Genomic DNA, 15,550 nt, shown 5'->3' on the forward strand with positions numbered 1-15,550 from the left:
CAAACTCCATATGCTACCTAGGTAAATAGTAAGTAGAACGTAGTGTAGTGGGTAGGCATAAAACGTGTTGCTAACATAATAAAAACATTGAAAAGCAAGTCTAATTATTACAGTAAATTAATAAACTATTAAAATTAAACCCAATTTATATTTATCAAAAACTTGCAAAAATTTGCCTACAGTAAGTCGGCATTTAAGGATGTAAACAAACCATAGCGCAGCCCTGGTGGTTTATATCGGGACTATGGTAGTAAAGAAACCATATCTCGCTATAAGCCTAGAAACTTTTACATTCGATAATAATTTATGGTAAATCTTTTACGGAGTCAACTGCAATACTGTATACAAAATCGCTTGAAAATTATCTTTCAGTAAATGTAATGTTATGATACTAACGATTTTGTTTCATAAATGTCCTTATAAAAAAGGTGCGTCTTTTACGGCAAATTGTCCAATATCAGGGCTGGTTTCAAGCTTATTGGACTTTTGACAATTTAATTTTATGGTACTGCATGGTACATATATATGTACGCATGGAGTAACGTAAAAGAATCTTCTTAATGTCTTTAATTACTATACCATTACGTACCAGCATCTCTTGAGTTTAATATCAAGCTAATCTCTTCTTTTTTTTTTTATGAGGACGCTTATAAACGAAGCATACAGATTGCGTTCGTTACCGCGCACACATTGCATATGTAAACTGTGTCACTACCAGACCTCATACGTAAACATTGACGTCTTTTTACAGTAGACATAAAAGAATCGTCTTAATTTCTATAATTATTCTATACCATAGTGGCTTCTCTGATTAAGCTAAGGCTAACCTCCTCTTTACCAGCAAGCTTAACAAAGATTAAGATTGCGTTCGCTACCGAATGGCACACGTTACGTATGTGATAGTGGTTTCACTACCAAATCTCACACGTAAACAATGACGTATTTTTACAGTAGACATAAAAGAATCTACTTAATTTCTATAATTAATGTATACCGTAGCGGATTCTGAGTTAACCTAACGCTAACCTCTTCTTTACCGGCACGCTTAAAAAGCTTAGATTGCGTTGATACCGAACCGAACATGTTACGTATGTAACTGGTTTCAGTACCAAATCTTACACGTAAACATTGACGTATTACAGTACGACATAAAAGATTCTTCTTAACCCTCTTACGCCGGAGTGGTAAATAAAAAATTGTCTCCTGTGTGCCGGAGGGGTTTCGGAGTGAGCGGGGAAGCGGAAAAAATATTTTTTTCAAAAAATCACAGCGCGCTTAGTTTTCAAGATTAAGAGTTCATTTTTGGCTCCTTTTTTTGTCATTGGCTGAAGTTTAGTATGCAACCATCAGAAATGAAAAAAATTATCATTATCATTTATAAATAATGCGATATATGATAGCGCAAAAACAAAATTTCATATATAATTGTATTCAAATCGCGCTGTGCGCAAAACGGTTAAAGGTAACAAGTTACCTTTTTTTCGTTGTAATTTACACTAAATTGCGATCATTTTGGTATATAACACATTGTAAAACGATAAAAGCAACACAGAGAAAATATTATCACAAGATAATGCATGAATTCGTACGCCCCGGACGTAAACAAATATTTTTTTCAAAATTCACCATAAATCTAAATATTGTCCTAGAGACTTCCAAATTCTTCCAAAATGAAGACAAATGATTGAATATTACTATAACTTTGGGTTTTTTCAAGAGTATTAGCTTACAATTGCAGTTTTCGACCATATCTGACGAGTTAAAGTTGACCGAATGTCGAATTTTTATATATATATATTTTTTATATGCAATTATTTCAAAAATAAGAAAAGCTACAACCTTCAAATATTTTTTGTTTAATTCTACATGAAATTGCGCACATTTTCATATATAAAACTCTATGAAATGCCTTATATGAAACGGAGCAAATATTCTGAGAATGGGACGTAACGTATTTCGGAGATTTGTGGCGGAGAATCCGCGCGCGGAGAGAAGGAAAGATTTTTTTTAAAATTCACCATATATCTAAATATTTTGCTAGAGACTTCGAATTTGTTTCAAGATGAAGATAAATGACTGAAAATTTACTAGACTGTAGAGTTTTAGCTTACAATTGCGTTTTTCGACCAGTTTCGGTAGAGTCAAAGTTGACCGTCCAACGTGGTTTTTTTCTATTTGTCGTGATTTATATGCAAATATTTCAAAAATGAGAAAAGCTACAACCTTAAATTATTTGTTGTTGTATTCTACATAAAATTGCGCACATTTTCATATATAAAAAATTTATGTAACGGCTAATTTAAAATGGTGCAAACATTACCACAATCGCACGTATGATTTTTTCGGAAGAGTTACCGCGCGGACGTAAAGAAAATGTTATTTTTTTCATAAATTCACCATAAATCGAAATATTGTGCTAGAGACTTCCAATTTGTTGCGAAATGAAGGTAAATGCTTGAATATTACTAGAATATAAGCGTTTTTTTAGCTTACAATTGCGTTTTCGACCATTTCGGTAGAGTCAAAGTTGACCGAAGGTTGAAATTTTGGCAATTATCGTTATTTATATGAAAATATCTCAAAACTGATAAAAGCTACAACCATGGGTTGTTTTTAGTTGTATTGTGCATGAAATTGTGCACATTTCCATATATAAAACTTTATATAATGGCTAATTTTAAAATGGTGCAAACATTACCACAATCGCATGTATTGATTTTTTTCGGAAGAGTTACCGCGCGGACGTAAGGAAAAAGTTTTTTCATAAATTCACCATAAATCGAAATATTGTGCTAGAGACTTCCAATTAGTTGCAAAATTAAGGTAAATGATTGAATATTACTAGAATATAAGCATTTTAGCTTACAATTGCATTTTTCGACCATTTCGGTAGAGTCAAAGTTGACCGAAGGTTGAAATTTTGGCAATTATCGTTATTTATATAAAAATATCTCAAAACTGATAAAAGCTACAATCATGAGTATTTTATTGTTGTATTCTACATAAAAATGCGCACATTTTCATATATAATACTTCATGTAACGGCTAATTTACAATGGTACAAAAATTATGTCAAAGTGACGAAATAATTTCCGAGATATGTCACAGATACTTTTTAGTGAGGCAAGAAAGAAATTCGCGCTTGCGCGCCTGCGTAACGATTGTAAACAAAACAACACCTTGATCCGTGAACTCCCAGCATCCCCCAAGGCGCGTGATTCAAAAGTTTTAGGCTGGTAGGCCTGTCAAGTATTTTTCCGCCAATTTTAAAAAAAACTTTTGTAAGTCAACGTAAAATACGTCCAGTCGGCGTAAGAGGGTTAATTTCTTAATTACTAATCACTTAATATGGCATAGTGGCTTCTCTGATATAAACTATGACTAACTTCTTCTTTACCGGCAAGCTTAACAAAGCTTTAAGATTGCATTCGCTACCGAACCGCACATGTAACCTATGTACGTAACATTGCCTTCACTCACTCCAAACCTAACACTTAAATACTATTGCATTTGCTACTGAAACGCGCGCCTCAAGTGTGAGCATGGTTTTAGAATATGTCTACGCTTGAAAAAAAATCAAGCAAGGGTGCTTGATTAAATCTTTTTTCGCTCACCACTTTCATGCAGAGGAGAGGATAGACGAAACTTAAGGTTTATTTTGGAGTTGGAAATGATGGAAACATTTTGAAGAAGGAAAACGCGAGATGCCATGTAAACACTTTTCCATTATTTTAGAGATTAACAATAGCAAAAGGTTTTAATAGATAGGCAGTAGTAATGTTGGGACCCATGATGAATCAAAAGGTAACTGCGTATAAAGTTGATACCACCGAAAAAGCAAACGAAATGCACGCAAGGTGTACAATCAACGACACGAAACGTTTGAAATGTTGTTTTAAACCCATTAGTTTGCGGACTATTTTTAAACAATGCTGAGTGGCATCACCAGTGTTACCAACCGTTTTGCTAAATTATGCTAGTCGGTCCAAGCAAGAATTTATGCCAAATATGGTGCAATTTTGTGCCAGAATTATGCTATTAATCTATCATTATCTCATTTCTCTAATACATTTGAGCTAAAACAATGATGTAATGGAAATTTAAAACATTTATATATTAGGTGAAATGATAAAAAGTGACGAACAGACAATATTATAACTAATAATTTGATGATCATTACATGTTAATAAACTCGTAATAAAACAACATTTTTCTTTAATAGATCACATACGCAATCACTAGTACACTATTTGATATGCAATCACTATTATACTATTTGATAAATGTGTGAAGAGCACATATACAAATGTGAAGAAAAACAACAAATTTTACTTATTACTGCATCATTATCATGCCAATCAGAACCATTTTTCTTTAACAGGTCACATAAACAATTAATAAATACTTGAAAATGTGTGAAAATTACTTCAAATATAACATTTTGTTATTTACTGATATTTACTGAAAATTAAAACTAAAAAAAGGTAAACAAACAAACCAGTCTCTACTCAAGAAGAAAACATACGTACTTATTACTTGATCATTATCATGTCACTGAAACACTACTTTTCTTTAACAGATCACATACACAATGAATAAATACTTGAAAATTGTGTGAAAATCACTTCAGACATAATTAAAATTTTGATAACTACTGAAAAAAATAAAACTTAAAAAAGGAAAAAAAGTAATTCTTTACTCATGAAGAAAAAACATTATTAACACTACTGATCGTTTGTCATGCCACTGTGGGTATTTATTTATATTCACAAAATTTAACATTCCTTAGTTGGGTTCAAACTTAGCAATTAACTCATTTGTTAGTGCTGCTTTTGAGGCAATTTCACTTGAAGATACATTCACTATAGCTGTGTATGAAATTGAGGAATTTTCTGCATTTTATTTAAAATTTTAGTGAAAATACATTCTAAAATTGTACTAGAACCCTAAGTGTGAAAGAAATTATGCTAAGCTCCAATTCTTGGGTCAAATTATGCTAAAAAACATGAAATTATGCTACATTTGGTAGCACTGGATGACGCCAACTAGCGGCGGCTGGCGGAAACAGTTTTGTTTACAAACATCATATGGTCGGGGGTCGGAAACTGGTTTTTTGGTTGAAAATAGATACAAAGTTTATGGGAAATTTAGTGGCGAAATCCGATTATGTCGAGTTCTAATACGGTCGTGAACCGGGTCTCTACTGTATTTGTGCAATTTCTTTTATTGATTATGCTTAGAGACTTATTTGTGCAATTTCTTTTAAAGGTAATATGAATAGTTCCCTTATTCCAGCATAAAAGTAGAAAGATTTATACTGATAGTGCAACACTGGTAGCCATTATGAAATATGAGTTATTTTGTGTCATTTTCTTTTTAAGGCTGATTGAAAATTCAATTAAGTTCTAGTTCTCTGTTTTCTATGTTTATTTAGTTCCAGTCATTTTTCCTGTTTATTTAGTTCCGGTGTATAAGGGCTAAATATATTTTATGATCATATTCTTTTGATGGTTAAATTTTTTCAGTAACAGTCGTTATTACTTTAAAGAAAATGCTATGAAACGTTGAGTTAATGATTGGAAGCATTAATTTATGACTGAATGTTTGATCATATGAAAAATAGGGGGCTTGACTTTAAATAAATTGATAGTTGTTTTAAAGGCTGTCTTAATTTTTTATTTCTACCTCGATAAAACTACTGTATAGTAATTTTATTTATAGTAATTAATTTATAACCATCAGGTTGTCTTGGCTCTTGAAGGAGGCTATAATTTAACTAGCATCTGTGATGCTACAGAAGCTTGTGTACGTGCATTAACTAGTGATGAGGCTCCACCCATTAGTGAGTCAGAGATGAGCAGACCACCTTGCCAGAGTGCTGTAGATACCTTACAGAATGTCATTGCTGTACAAGTAAGTAATCATTAATTTAAGAGTTACATTATTACAATTTAATATGCACAGTGTTACTGAATTCTCCAAACATGGTAATATAGTTATTGTATTCTCAAAACATGGTAATAATGAATTATTGTTCCAATTTAATATGATCCATCTATGCAAAAATTCTTATATTAAACTAGACTATATTTAGGCCTATGGTTAGTTACCCAGAAAATCCAGTTATCCAGAACATTCTTGATCCAGATGATTCTGTTTAGGAGGATTTCCACTCTATTCCATTTGTGTTTTTAATATAATTAGTATTATAGTGTTGCAATACAATTATTACCTTATATAAAACTATGTCAGACCTCTAGTATGTGCTATTACTGGAGATGTTACATAATGACTAGGGCTTTGACTGAAGACTAGTTAAGCTCAGAACATTTCAGCATAGCTCCTGACTGTAGATTAATGATAAACATTCACAAGCCATTGGTTTATGGTATCAAGCAACTGGAAAAAAAGACAGATATCAAAGATTGAAATGGTTTGGTCCTGTGATGAGAAGGGATGAGTAAACGTTAGTCAGGAAAACAATAGTGTATTTATGTTGTTAGCAGGTTGGAGACCTAGAGGAAGTCATAGGAAATCATGGAAAAATAAGTATTGTAGATAAAGACCTAGATTTGACTGGATATCAGCAGAAATATACTGAAAGAAGAGTGGAGAGAAATTATTTATTGTCTAGAGGACAGAATCATACATAATGTTTCTTGATATTTTTTTTCTTTTTTATACATAATGTTTCTTGATATTTGTTTCTTTTTTTTTCGTCTATTCAACACAATTATGACCATTTACAATTGCTGCAATTTTAAGGAATAAAATGTCCACCTGCTTTGTGCACTTACAATGTACATCTGGCAGAAGTAAGTGCCAGGGAAGGCAAGAAAAATGCTGAAATAATGTTTATAACATAGCTGAGCAAATTGGTTGCAACAAAGCTAATTGTGACTTTTGCTCTCATTTCCCTGATTAGTTTTGTCATCTTGTATTAGATTGCTCTAAATTATGGTTTTATACTAGTATAGGTAGTATATACGCATCAATGTCTGAAATATGCTCGTGCATCACGAGGGCAGGACTTTAAGTAGGATATATCAATAGAAAATATACTCGAATGTGCTTGCAAAGTATAGCTACCTTACCTACAAACTCTATGCTTTACATATCATTAGCAGTGTTATTAATCTTAGTGTATTATTGTTCAGCATTTTTAAAATAATACCATACAGAACATGATGCAAAATTAAGAAATATTATAGTATATGACATTAAATTACAGTAAAAATAAACAAGCATGTAGGTAGGTATGGGAAAACCTTGTAAAACCTACCACGAAGCATTATTTTTGTTTATGTTCATCAGTTGAAAGAAATTTGTTGCAAACTTTGGAAATTTCAGTACCATGCATCTGTGTGATTGGTATCATGACTGTAGTTACAGTAGCCTAAATAATTTTGTAGTCTAGGCATGTCTACATAACATCAACAGCTGACATGCAAACCATTGCTCAGCATATTCAAAATAGATTGTAGAAAATTTAAAGTAAAATAGAGTATTTTAGAAATACATATACAATGGTCCCCCCGTATTCGCGGGGGATGCGTACCAGACCCTCCCCGTGAATAGTTAGAATCCGCGAATGTTTGGAACCACTATGAAAATGCTAAAAACAGCCTATTTTGTTAGTTAAAACTCAAGAAAAACCCACTAAAAATTTTCATACTTGGTTTTTTAATAGTTTTATCACAAAAAGTGTATTTTATGATGAAATTCATAAAAAAAACAGGAATTTGTGGATATTCATCATAGAAAAATACCGCGAATGCGCGAATTTTCCGCGAATAATGCAGGGAAACGTTCCCCAGAGAAATCCGCGAATGTGTGAGTCCACGAATCTGGAGAACGCGAATACGGGGGGTCCACTGTATAGTAGACTAAATATGTCAAGTGGCTTCCAGCTGGCACCAGAAAATTTATCCTAATTTAAAGACAAGGTTTGTTAGCTATGAAAAATACAAATGAATTAAAAATTTGTCATTTTAGGGCTCTGGAGAATATTAATAGAAAACACTTGTACAAAATAGCATATGGTAAAGATATACCAAAAATTTTATCTATATAATTAGCTCCTAAAAATTTCAGTACATAAGCAGTTTGGTAGTACTATATTTCTTGTCACTTTTAGTGCATGTTGTAACACAATTTTTAAATTATACGCAGTATGGTATCTGACTGTAGCTACAATAGCCCTATTTCATACCAATGTTAGCTTTGCCAACATTCACAGTCACTATTGGATTTTTTCTTCAAAAACTATTGCACTACATTTGTATAATATTCAATAAAGTACTTACTAGTAAAAGTACTGTATTGTAGTGTATCAACGTATACTGTAGTAGAGAGCATCTGTATTATTCCACTAACGTGATTCAGTTGAATTCCTGTCACCCTAATTTGGACATAATGCATCTTAAACTTGGTTTGACCCTGGATCAGGGTAGATCTGAAGGTCCATCATTTCATATCAAGGCCACCTTAGTGCAACTTTGTGGGCTAACCTTTTCCTAACCAGGAGAGACGTGGCCTTGTCGAAGGTGGCGGGGTCAGTAGATCTGGAGTCCTTGTTGGCTCTCCATAATGGGGATCTCCTTGAGTTGCAGCTTCTTTTCCCTAGAACTCATTTGGAAGATGTGATCGGCCGGCGGCAAGTGTATACCAAGGATAGGCTAGTACATCAGACAGTATCCAAATCAGAGGCTTGTTCTTGTCCTCCTCCTCCCCCTCTACAATGGCAGACAATACTGTCTACTCCTGTCAAGTTGTCTAGACTTCTGGAGTTCCTCGGTTTTCTACTCCATCAAAGTCAAGACAGCATCAGCGTCCCTTTAAAACTTGCCCCTTCAAAGCTGGGAGGAGCTCTAGAGGAAGGGACAGAGGGGTGCCTCTCCCTCTCTGTGCCACAGGTAGGGGGGATGCCATAAGGCCATAGGGCCAAATAGCAGTAGTTTGGAGCGGAGAAATGGGTTGTAGATGTTTTACGGGTGGGGTATCTACTACCCTTCAACTTCTCTTCCCACTCTCTTGGACAGACCCCTTCTCAATCTGACCCATACTCACGGCTCCCTTAAGAACTTAGCTCTCCAGGGTTTTACAGTTGGATTTTCCTGGTCCAAAGGCTGCAGGCGACTGGAGATCAGTGATCAACCTTTCCACTTTGAATCACTTTGTAAGGAGGACAAGGTTCAGGATGGTGAGGTCCTGGACAGTTTTGTCAGCAATAAGAGACAACTTCTTGCTGTCAGTAAACTTGAAGGATGCTTATTTTCAGTTTCGAATCCACTCTTTGTCCAAGAAGTTCCTTCGCTTCAGTCTGGGAGAGCTCGTCTTCCAGTTCAAGATATTCTCGACTGTCAACCTCAACATTGCAGAGAGAAGAATCCTTGGAAAACGTATGATACAGAGTCATAGCAGGAACCTTTGACTTCTTAATCGGAACCTTATCATCTTTACGATGGACCGGAACAGGTACAGGAGACGGAGATGTTTGAGATAAGGGGCTTACACTTCCATGATCACAAACATGTACGTGAAAGGGAGAGACATTTCCATGATCACAAACATGTACATGAAAGGGAGAGACACGGCTGTGTAGAGAAGTCGGCGAAACACTCTCGTCACTCACGACACCTCCGCGCTCATGAACACACTTATGTAAGGGAGAGACACGGCTGTGTAGAGAAAATGGCTAACCACTCCTTTGACTTGCGACTCTTCCATCGTCACAAATATGTACGTGTAAGGGGGAAACACAGCTGTGTAGAGAAGTCGGCAAATCACTCTTCCCGCCAGCATGTACACATACATGTATGGGAGAGACGCTGCAAAGTCTGTAATTCTCCTTTTAATTTGAGGGCGAGGAGGAGATGGGAGATGAAGAAGCAGAAGGAGATGGGGGGGAGAGAGCTTCATCCTTCTACAATGTTTCTTGCTAGAAGGGGGAGGGGAAGAATCGCTCCTTCTTCGACTCTTTTTGCCAGAGAGAGCAGAATACCTAACTTAAAAAACAGAGTCCAGCCTCTCAAACACAGCTTGAAACGTCTATGATGGCTCACCGAGAGGAAGAGATAATGTCATAGGGTGAGAGGATGCTAGGAGTGACATCACGACATCTTGAATGGTAGCACTGGTCGATGGCCTCACTGGTGTAGCGATAAAGGATGAACCAGCAAGTGTCGACGTTGGCACAGACAGGCAGCTCATGAACCAAAGTAATGTAGGCCTGGAGGTGCGTGGAATACCAGTGGGGTGGGAGGAGGGTCACGAGCCGCCAAGAAATGTGAAAGAAAGCCATTCAAGGAGGGAGAACCCCGTAGGCCTAGAGACACCCAAACAGCAACCATCTTGTTTGGTTTGGAATCTGAAATAAAGGAAACAAAGGGCGTAGCCTCCTCCCTCTTGGGAAGGACAATAGATCCCACGGGAGAAGGGGCTACAGTAAACATAATTTCATCTGGTGCAACTCCCGATACTCCCAATGACGAATCAATGGAAGAAAAGGAAGGAGACAGCGGTACAACCGATGGGGGGGGGGGGGGGACACCCCTGGAAGAGAGGGATGCTGAAACTTCCAAATGAGGAGGTGAAAAACCCTCCCAAGAAGGCCAAGTAGAAACTCTATGATGCTCCATCTTCTTGTTAAATGCCCTCCACTGCAACTTAGGCTAGGAACGACATTTCCAGACAAGGATTAGTAATGGTACAACTGCAAGTCGTATGGGGATCAGTAATGGTAATAGCCAAAAACCTGGAGCACAGAAAACAATGAACGCCTGGACACAAGCGTTGACGAAGTTTTGCAAAATTAGAGGGCTCCATGATAACAACAAGCACAACACAAACACACTGAAACAGTAACAAAGCACGCAACATAATTTACACAAAACAATGAAACAAAAGCAAATCATGGGCAAACAAAGCAACCAGCTTGAGAGGAGAGCAAAAGCGACCACGCACTCTCCAAGGCGGTCAAAGAAATACTAGCGCATCATGAGGTTCTATGCTTGATCGGTGACTACCTTCCAACTTGTATACAAATGAGTTGCCAGATGCCACAGATTCCTTGCTTTACAATCTGATTGTTTTTAACCTGTTTCCAGCTGGTGCAAGAAGCTTATCCTATTGTTAAAACCTCAGGTATGTTACTTATGAAAAATACAAAGTGATAAAAACTTTGTCATTTTTAGGACATCAGTGTTGTCTAGTCAAATAATTTTTATTTTATGACACTATAATAAGGCATAGTTAAGTCTGGAGCCAGAAACAAAAGTAATAGTACAAGCAAAGTAGGTTGCTTGTAAGGGAGCAGAAGTTATGTATTTCCTTTAAGCCTTGATGGGTGGCAGGGCTTTTAATGATGCCAAATAATTGCATATGGAACTCCCAGTTAAGCTCATATGAGTACTATTATTTTGCGCCATAATATTTGAATGAATTTTTCATGAAAATGTTCCTGTCACTTGACTGGGCCATAAATGACTCGTGTCAATACTAACTCAGATTAGCACCTCAGTCTAGAGTATACCAACTCAGATTAACACTTCAGTCCAGAGTAAATGGCTAGATTTGTGGCTAAATGCACTAACAGCATTGCCAGTTATGTGTCTTACAACAATAGATGAGAAAACAAATATAGGGCTCTCTATGATTTTACACATTTGAGACATTCTATTCCTTTGAATAGGACTTGCAAGTGCTAAGCATGCAAACACGTATGCTTCCATTATTTTGGTTTTGGCCCATCAGACGAAAGTATATAGATTTTCTACCATGGTTTGAACAGGTTACATGTTGACCCAAATCCATATTGAGAGAAAATCTGCTGGTTGGTGAACCTTTATTTTGAGAAGTTACAGCTCCGTAATTGTTTTTGAGCAATCAGGGTTGACTTTGCGATTCATGAATGTTCACTCCAGAGGAAAAACTCATAGCTGTTGATGTGCCAGCCACTTCATAGAAAATCCAACTCTTACCCTTTTCAGTACCCCTGCATAAGTCTTGCTACATGGATCACTGGCTTTCACTGAGCCTAATAATCTTATCCAGTGCTATTCTGTTGTGAAACATATTGCTGAGGAAGCAGAATAGTTATTCTGACCACTGGTTGCATTCTGCTTGTGTTCTTGTGGATCATGTTAACTAATGTCCAGTCTGCAGATCAGGGAAATTGTTAGCCAGGAATCAGGCAGGCAGCTTCCTTACACTGAATTTGGTCACATCTTGGCCTTATTCACTTACCAATTAGTATTTTTAATAAAGCATCATCACCAGGTTGGAAAGCTCATATAAAAAAAAGCTAAGCACTTACAACATTAGGTCCAGTCTGTGCTAAAGCCTAGTGAGAAAAGGTTTATGATGTCATAATAAGGTCCCTTTTTAACTGTGTATAATTCTAAAAATTCTTATCTTAAAGACTGATCACCTGTAGTTTTTCTGTAGTATTGTCAGATGGCCCTATCTATATAGATGAAATTTTATTTTATTCCACAGAGTATTCATTGGCCAGTTGTGAGAAGGCAAAGTGGAGCAATTGCATTGTCAGCATTAGAAGCTCAGGGACGAGAGGAAGAACAGGAAACTGTGTCTGCAATGGCCTCATTGAAAGTTGATCCTCAGAGTCAACAATCACAGTATGTAATGTTTATACTGAATTTTATGTTTTAAAAATTCCCAAGTATTTGGATATTTGATCCATAGTATTTTATAATTTAATAAATATTCCAAGGATATTTTCTGCCATTTCTTTCATTGTGCATTATTGTGGACAAAAGAAAATGAGATTTTTAGTTCATACAAAATGAATGGGTAGGAATGGAATGGGAAAAATGTTTTAGTGTTATGTTAAGACTTGCTCAAAAAACTTCATAGTGGTGAATACAGTACAAGGATTTTGCATGATTGTGAACCTTGTTAAATCTAATAGGATTAGATGAACTGCGTGACATCTGGAAATCAAACTAATGTAATTACAAATGAATTCCTAAGTTTTTCAAATGATCACCTTCAATGGTAAGAGACGTTAAATGGTGTTATTGTTTCTTTACAGGAGTCCTGAACCTGCACCAAAAAGTCCAGCCACTGAAACTCCAAATGATGAGGAAGAACCCATGGAAGAAGACACGGAAGTGAAGTAACAAAAGATATAAAAATATAAAAAAAACACTAAGAATATCTTGAAGTCCAGAGTGTGTACTAGAATCCAGAAACACTGTTACCCATTAATTTTAGGCCTTCACTGCCTCCCAGATACAGTGCTGTGAAAGCAGTGTACTGTGTTTGCATTTCAATGTGCTGCTTGTGGTTGCCCCTCTGCAGGTAGAGGGGGCCCTAGGCATGCTCCTCTTTGCCGAGTGACCAGTGATATTTAGTGTTAATTGTTCCGGTGTGGTAGATGTCCGTACATCACCCAGTGATGAAAACTATAAAGAAGGTGGTTTGTGATGATATTTGCTGAGTGAACCTGACACTTGGCAGCAGTGTCTTTGACTCTCCCCATATTGGGTAGGGCACTGGAACTATTTCAGGCAGTGATGTGAGTCAAGATGTGATGAGTGCCCATTGTTCGCATTTGGGCTTGTTCGATGAACCAAAGATTAGGTAGATTTTTATGATGTGCATACACGGTGTCTTAAATTTCTTAAGGTTGTAGTGTTCCATAGGTAAACAAGACTGAGTTATGCAGTCATATTTATTGATGAACCACATTTATTTTCATTACATAATATGAGAGTAAGTTTGTATGTACTGCTGAGAAGCAGTTTCCTGACTGAATGTGCAGCCCAGTGCAAATGTATTTCAAAATACAAAATGTCATTATCATTGGACCAGCCTCAAGCTAAATCATGACACCTTAATACTTGTGCCAACCACTTAACAGATGTTTTTCTGTTGACAGACTTTAACTTTGAATATGTTAGTATTCATATAGTGTTTAGTAGATAAATGTATAATATACATATATATATTATATATATTCAATTTTATGTATTTCAGATTTTATTTGTTCACCTCACCTGATGGTGTAAAATTTATGTCACTTAAGTGCACAAAACATGTTACTTGCAAGCCTTACTTATTAGCGGAAAGGTTGGGTGGTACCTATTTGCATCGGTATGCTATTGGGCTTATTGTCATGGGACAATTCACAGGTGTTGTGCCAGGATGTTACGTCAAAGGCTTGCCCTTTGCAAATTGGGGTAAAGTGCTCCTCTTTCCACACTTCTGCCTTTCTGTACTATATCTTGTCACCTAATGTATCTCGGTAAAGAAAATAATGAAAACAAAGGTAAAAAGGAACCATAGAGGCCAAACTGTTTGGAGGGTAAGTGACCCACAATGCCTTGCTGGGACCTTACTTGTACAAATCCATAATTACCTCTACATCTACACCAGGCTCACGAGCACTAGTCAGAATCACAACCCCCTGTCCACAATAATTCAGGCATGTAAGATGTGTGTTCTGGTACTACTCAGCTCAAGGCTTTACAATAAAGGACCAGCCATTCATATGGTTTCAGGAAGGCATGAGCATCCCCTCCTGTATCCTGTATCTTGTCCTTGTATGGTCACGGTGTCCACATAATAAACTGGCATATGTTCAACAGGTACTAATGTTTGTTTCTTTTCCTTTTCCACTCTGGTTAATTCTTGTATAAGTTATATTAACCCTTTGACTCACTTAACCTTTGCAAATCACATCGGCCCTAGAACCAAGAAATTTGTTACCTGCAAATGTGCAAAGAAATAGTTTCCTTTGACTGTTGTCTGTAAAATTTACAATACAATCATTTGGTGTCATTTTTTAAGTGAATACTTGTAATTCATCATGTGTTCATGATCTCTAAAAAAAGGAAGTTTGCCAAATGAAGTTTTAAAGTTAACTAGAAAGAATTTCTATACTTTGCCATAAAGAAAATATACCAAAAATAAAAGTAATAAAGACACTAATTTCTAATACCATGCCAAGCTACAATAAATTTCCTTTCAATTATATATTTTTTGTTGTTTCTTGCCCACTGTGAAGTAGCAATAATTAAGTTTTTTTATACTATTTTATTCCGTGTACTGAACAGCTCTTGGCATTATTTTCCTTTTTATTGATGTGTTTAATTTTACTTTTCATGGAAAAATGTACATATTTTCATAATAAGTTTATTTGGATACTTGCCTACTGTTAAAGATAGTTTATATTGCCGTGCCAATATGCGAGTTGGCACTCCAACAAAAGAAAAGAGTGAGTGACTTATAAGATTGTCTAGGTCACCTGTTCTCCACCAGGTGTGTTTGAAATGCTTTAGCTCATCAGAATTCTCCTTGATAACCCATATTATCTAAGATGAATCTTAACTACTGTTAAAAATACCCGATTCCCACACAGAAGAGAATGGTGGGTAGTGCAGCTAGACAATCTGCACAGCCAATCAAGCTAAAGGTTTCTTGCATGAAACCCAAAACATTCCTACCTGATCTGGAATCCTTTTTGGATCTTAATGCCCCTAGAAGTTGGATTCCATTCAGGAAGCAAGGCTCTCGTATGTGTGCA

The 15,550-nt window shown here is 36.1% G+C and overlaps 1 protein-coding gene across 20 annotated transcripts in view; it reads left to right on the plus strand.

Annotated features, from left to right (window-relative positions):
- Nucleotides 1-14,619, plus strand: part of LOC135215498 (histone deacetylase 4-like) — a 434,451-nt gene extending 419,832 nt beyond the window's left edge. For all 20 annotated transcript variants that reach the window (XM_064250273.1, XM_064250278.1, XM_064250277.1 and 17 more), the window contains 3 exons: nt 5,743-5,913; nt 12,499-12,638; nt 13,055-14,619. In XM_064250273.1, coding sequence (XP_064106343.1) covers nt 5,743-5,913; nt 12,499-12,638; nt 13,055-13,142 — 399 coding nt within the window. In that variant the 3' untranslated portion in view covers nt 13,143-14,619. The remainder of the gene's footprint in view (nt 1-5,742; nt 5,914-12,498; nt 12,639-13,054) is intronic.
- The last annotated feature ends 931 nt before the right edge of the window (nt 14,620-15,550 follow it).

This window comes from Macrobrachium nipponense, chromosome 5 (assembly GCF_015104395.2).
Source record: "Macrobrachium nipponense isolate FS-2020 chromosome 5, ASM1510439v2, whole genome shotgun sequence".
Classification (NCBI taxonomy): domain Eukaryota; kingdom Metazoa; phylum Arthropoda; class Malacostraca; order Decapoda; family Palaemonidae; genus Macrobrachium; species Macrobrachium nipponense.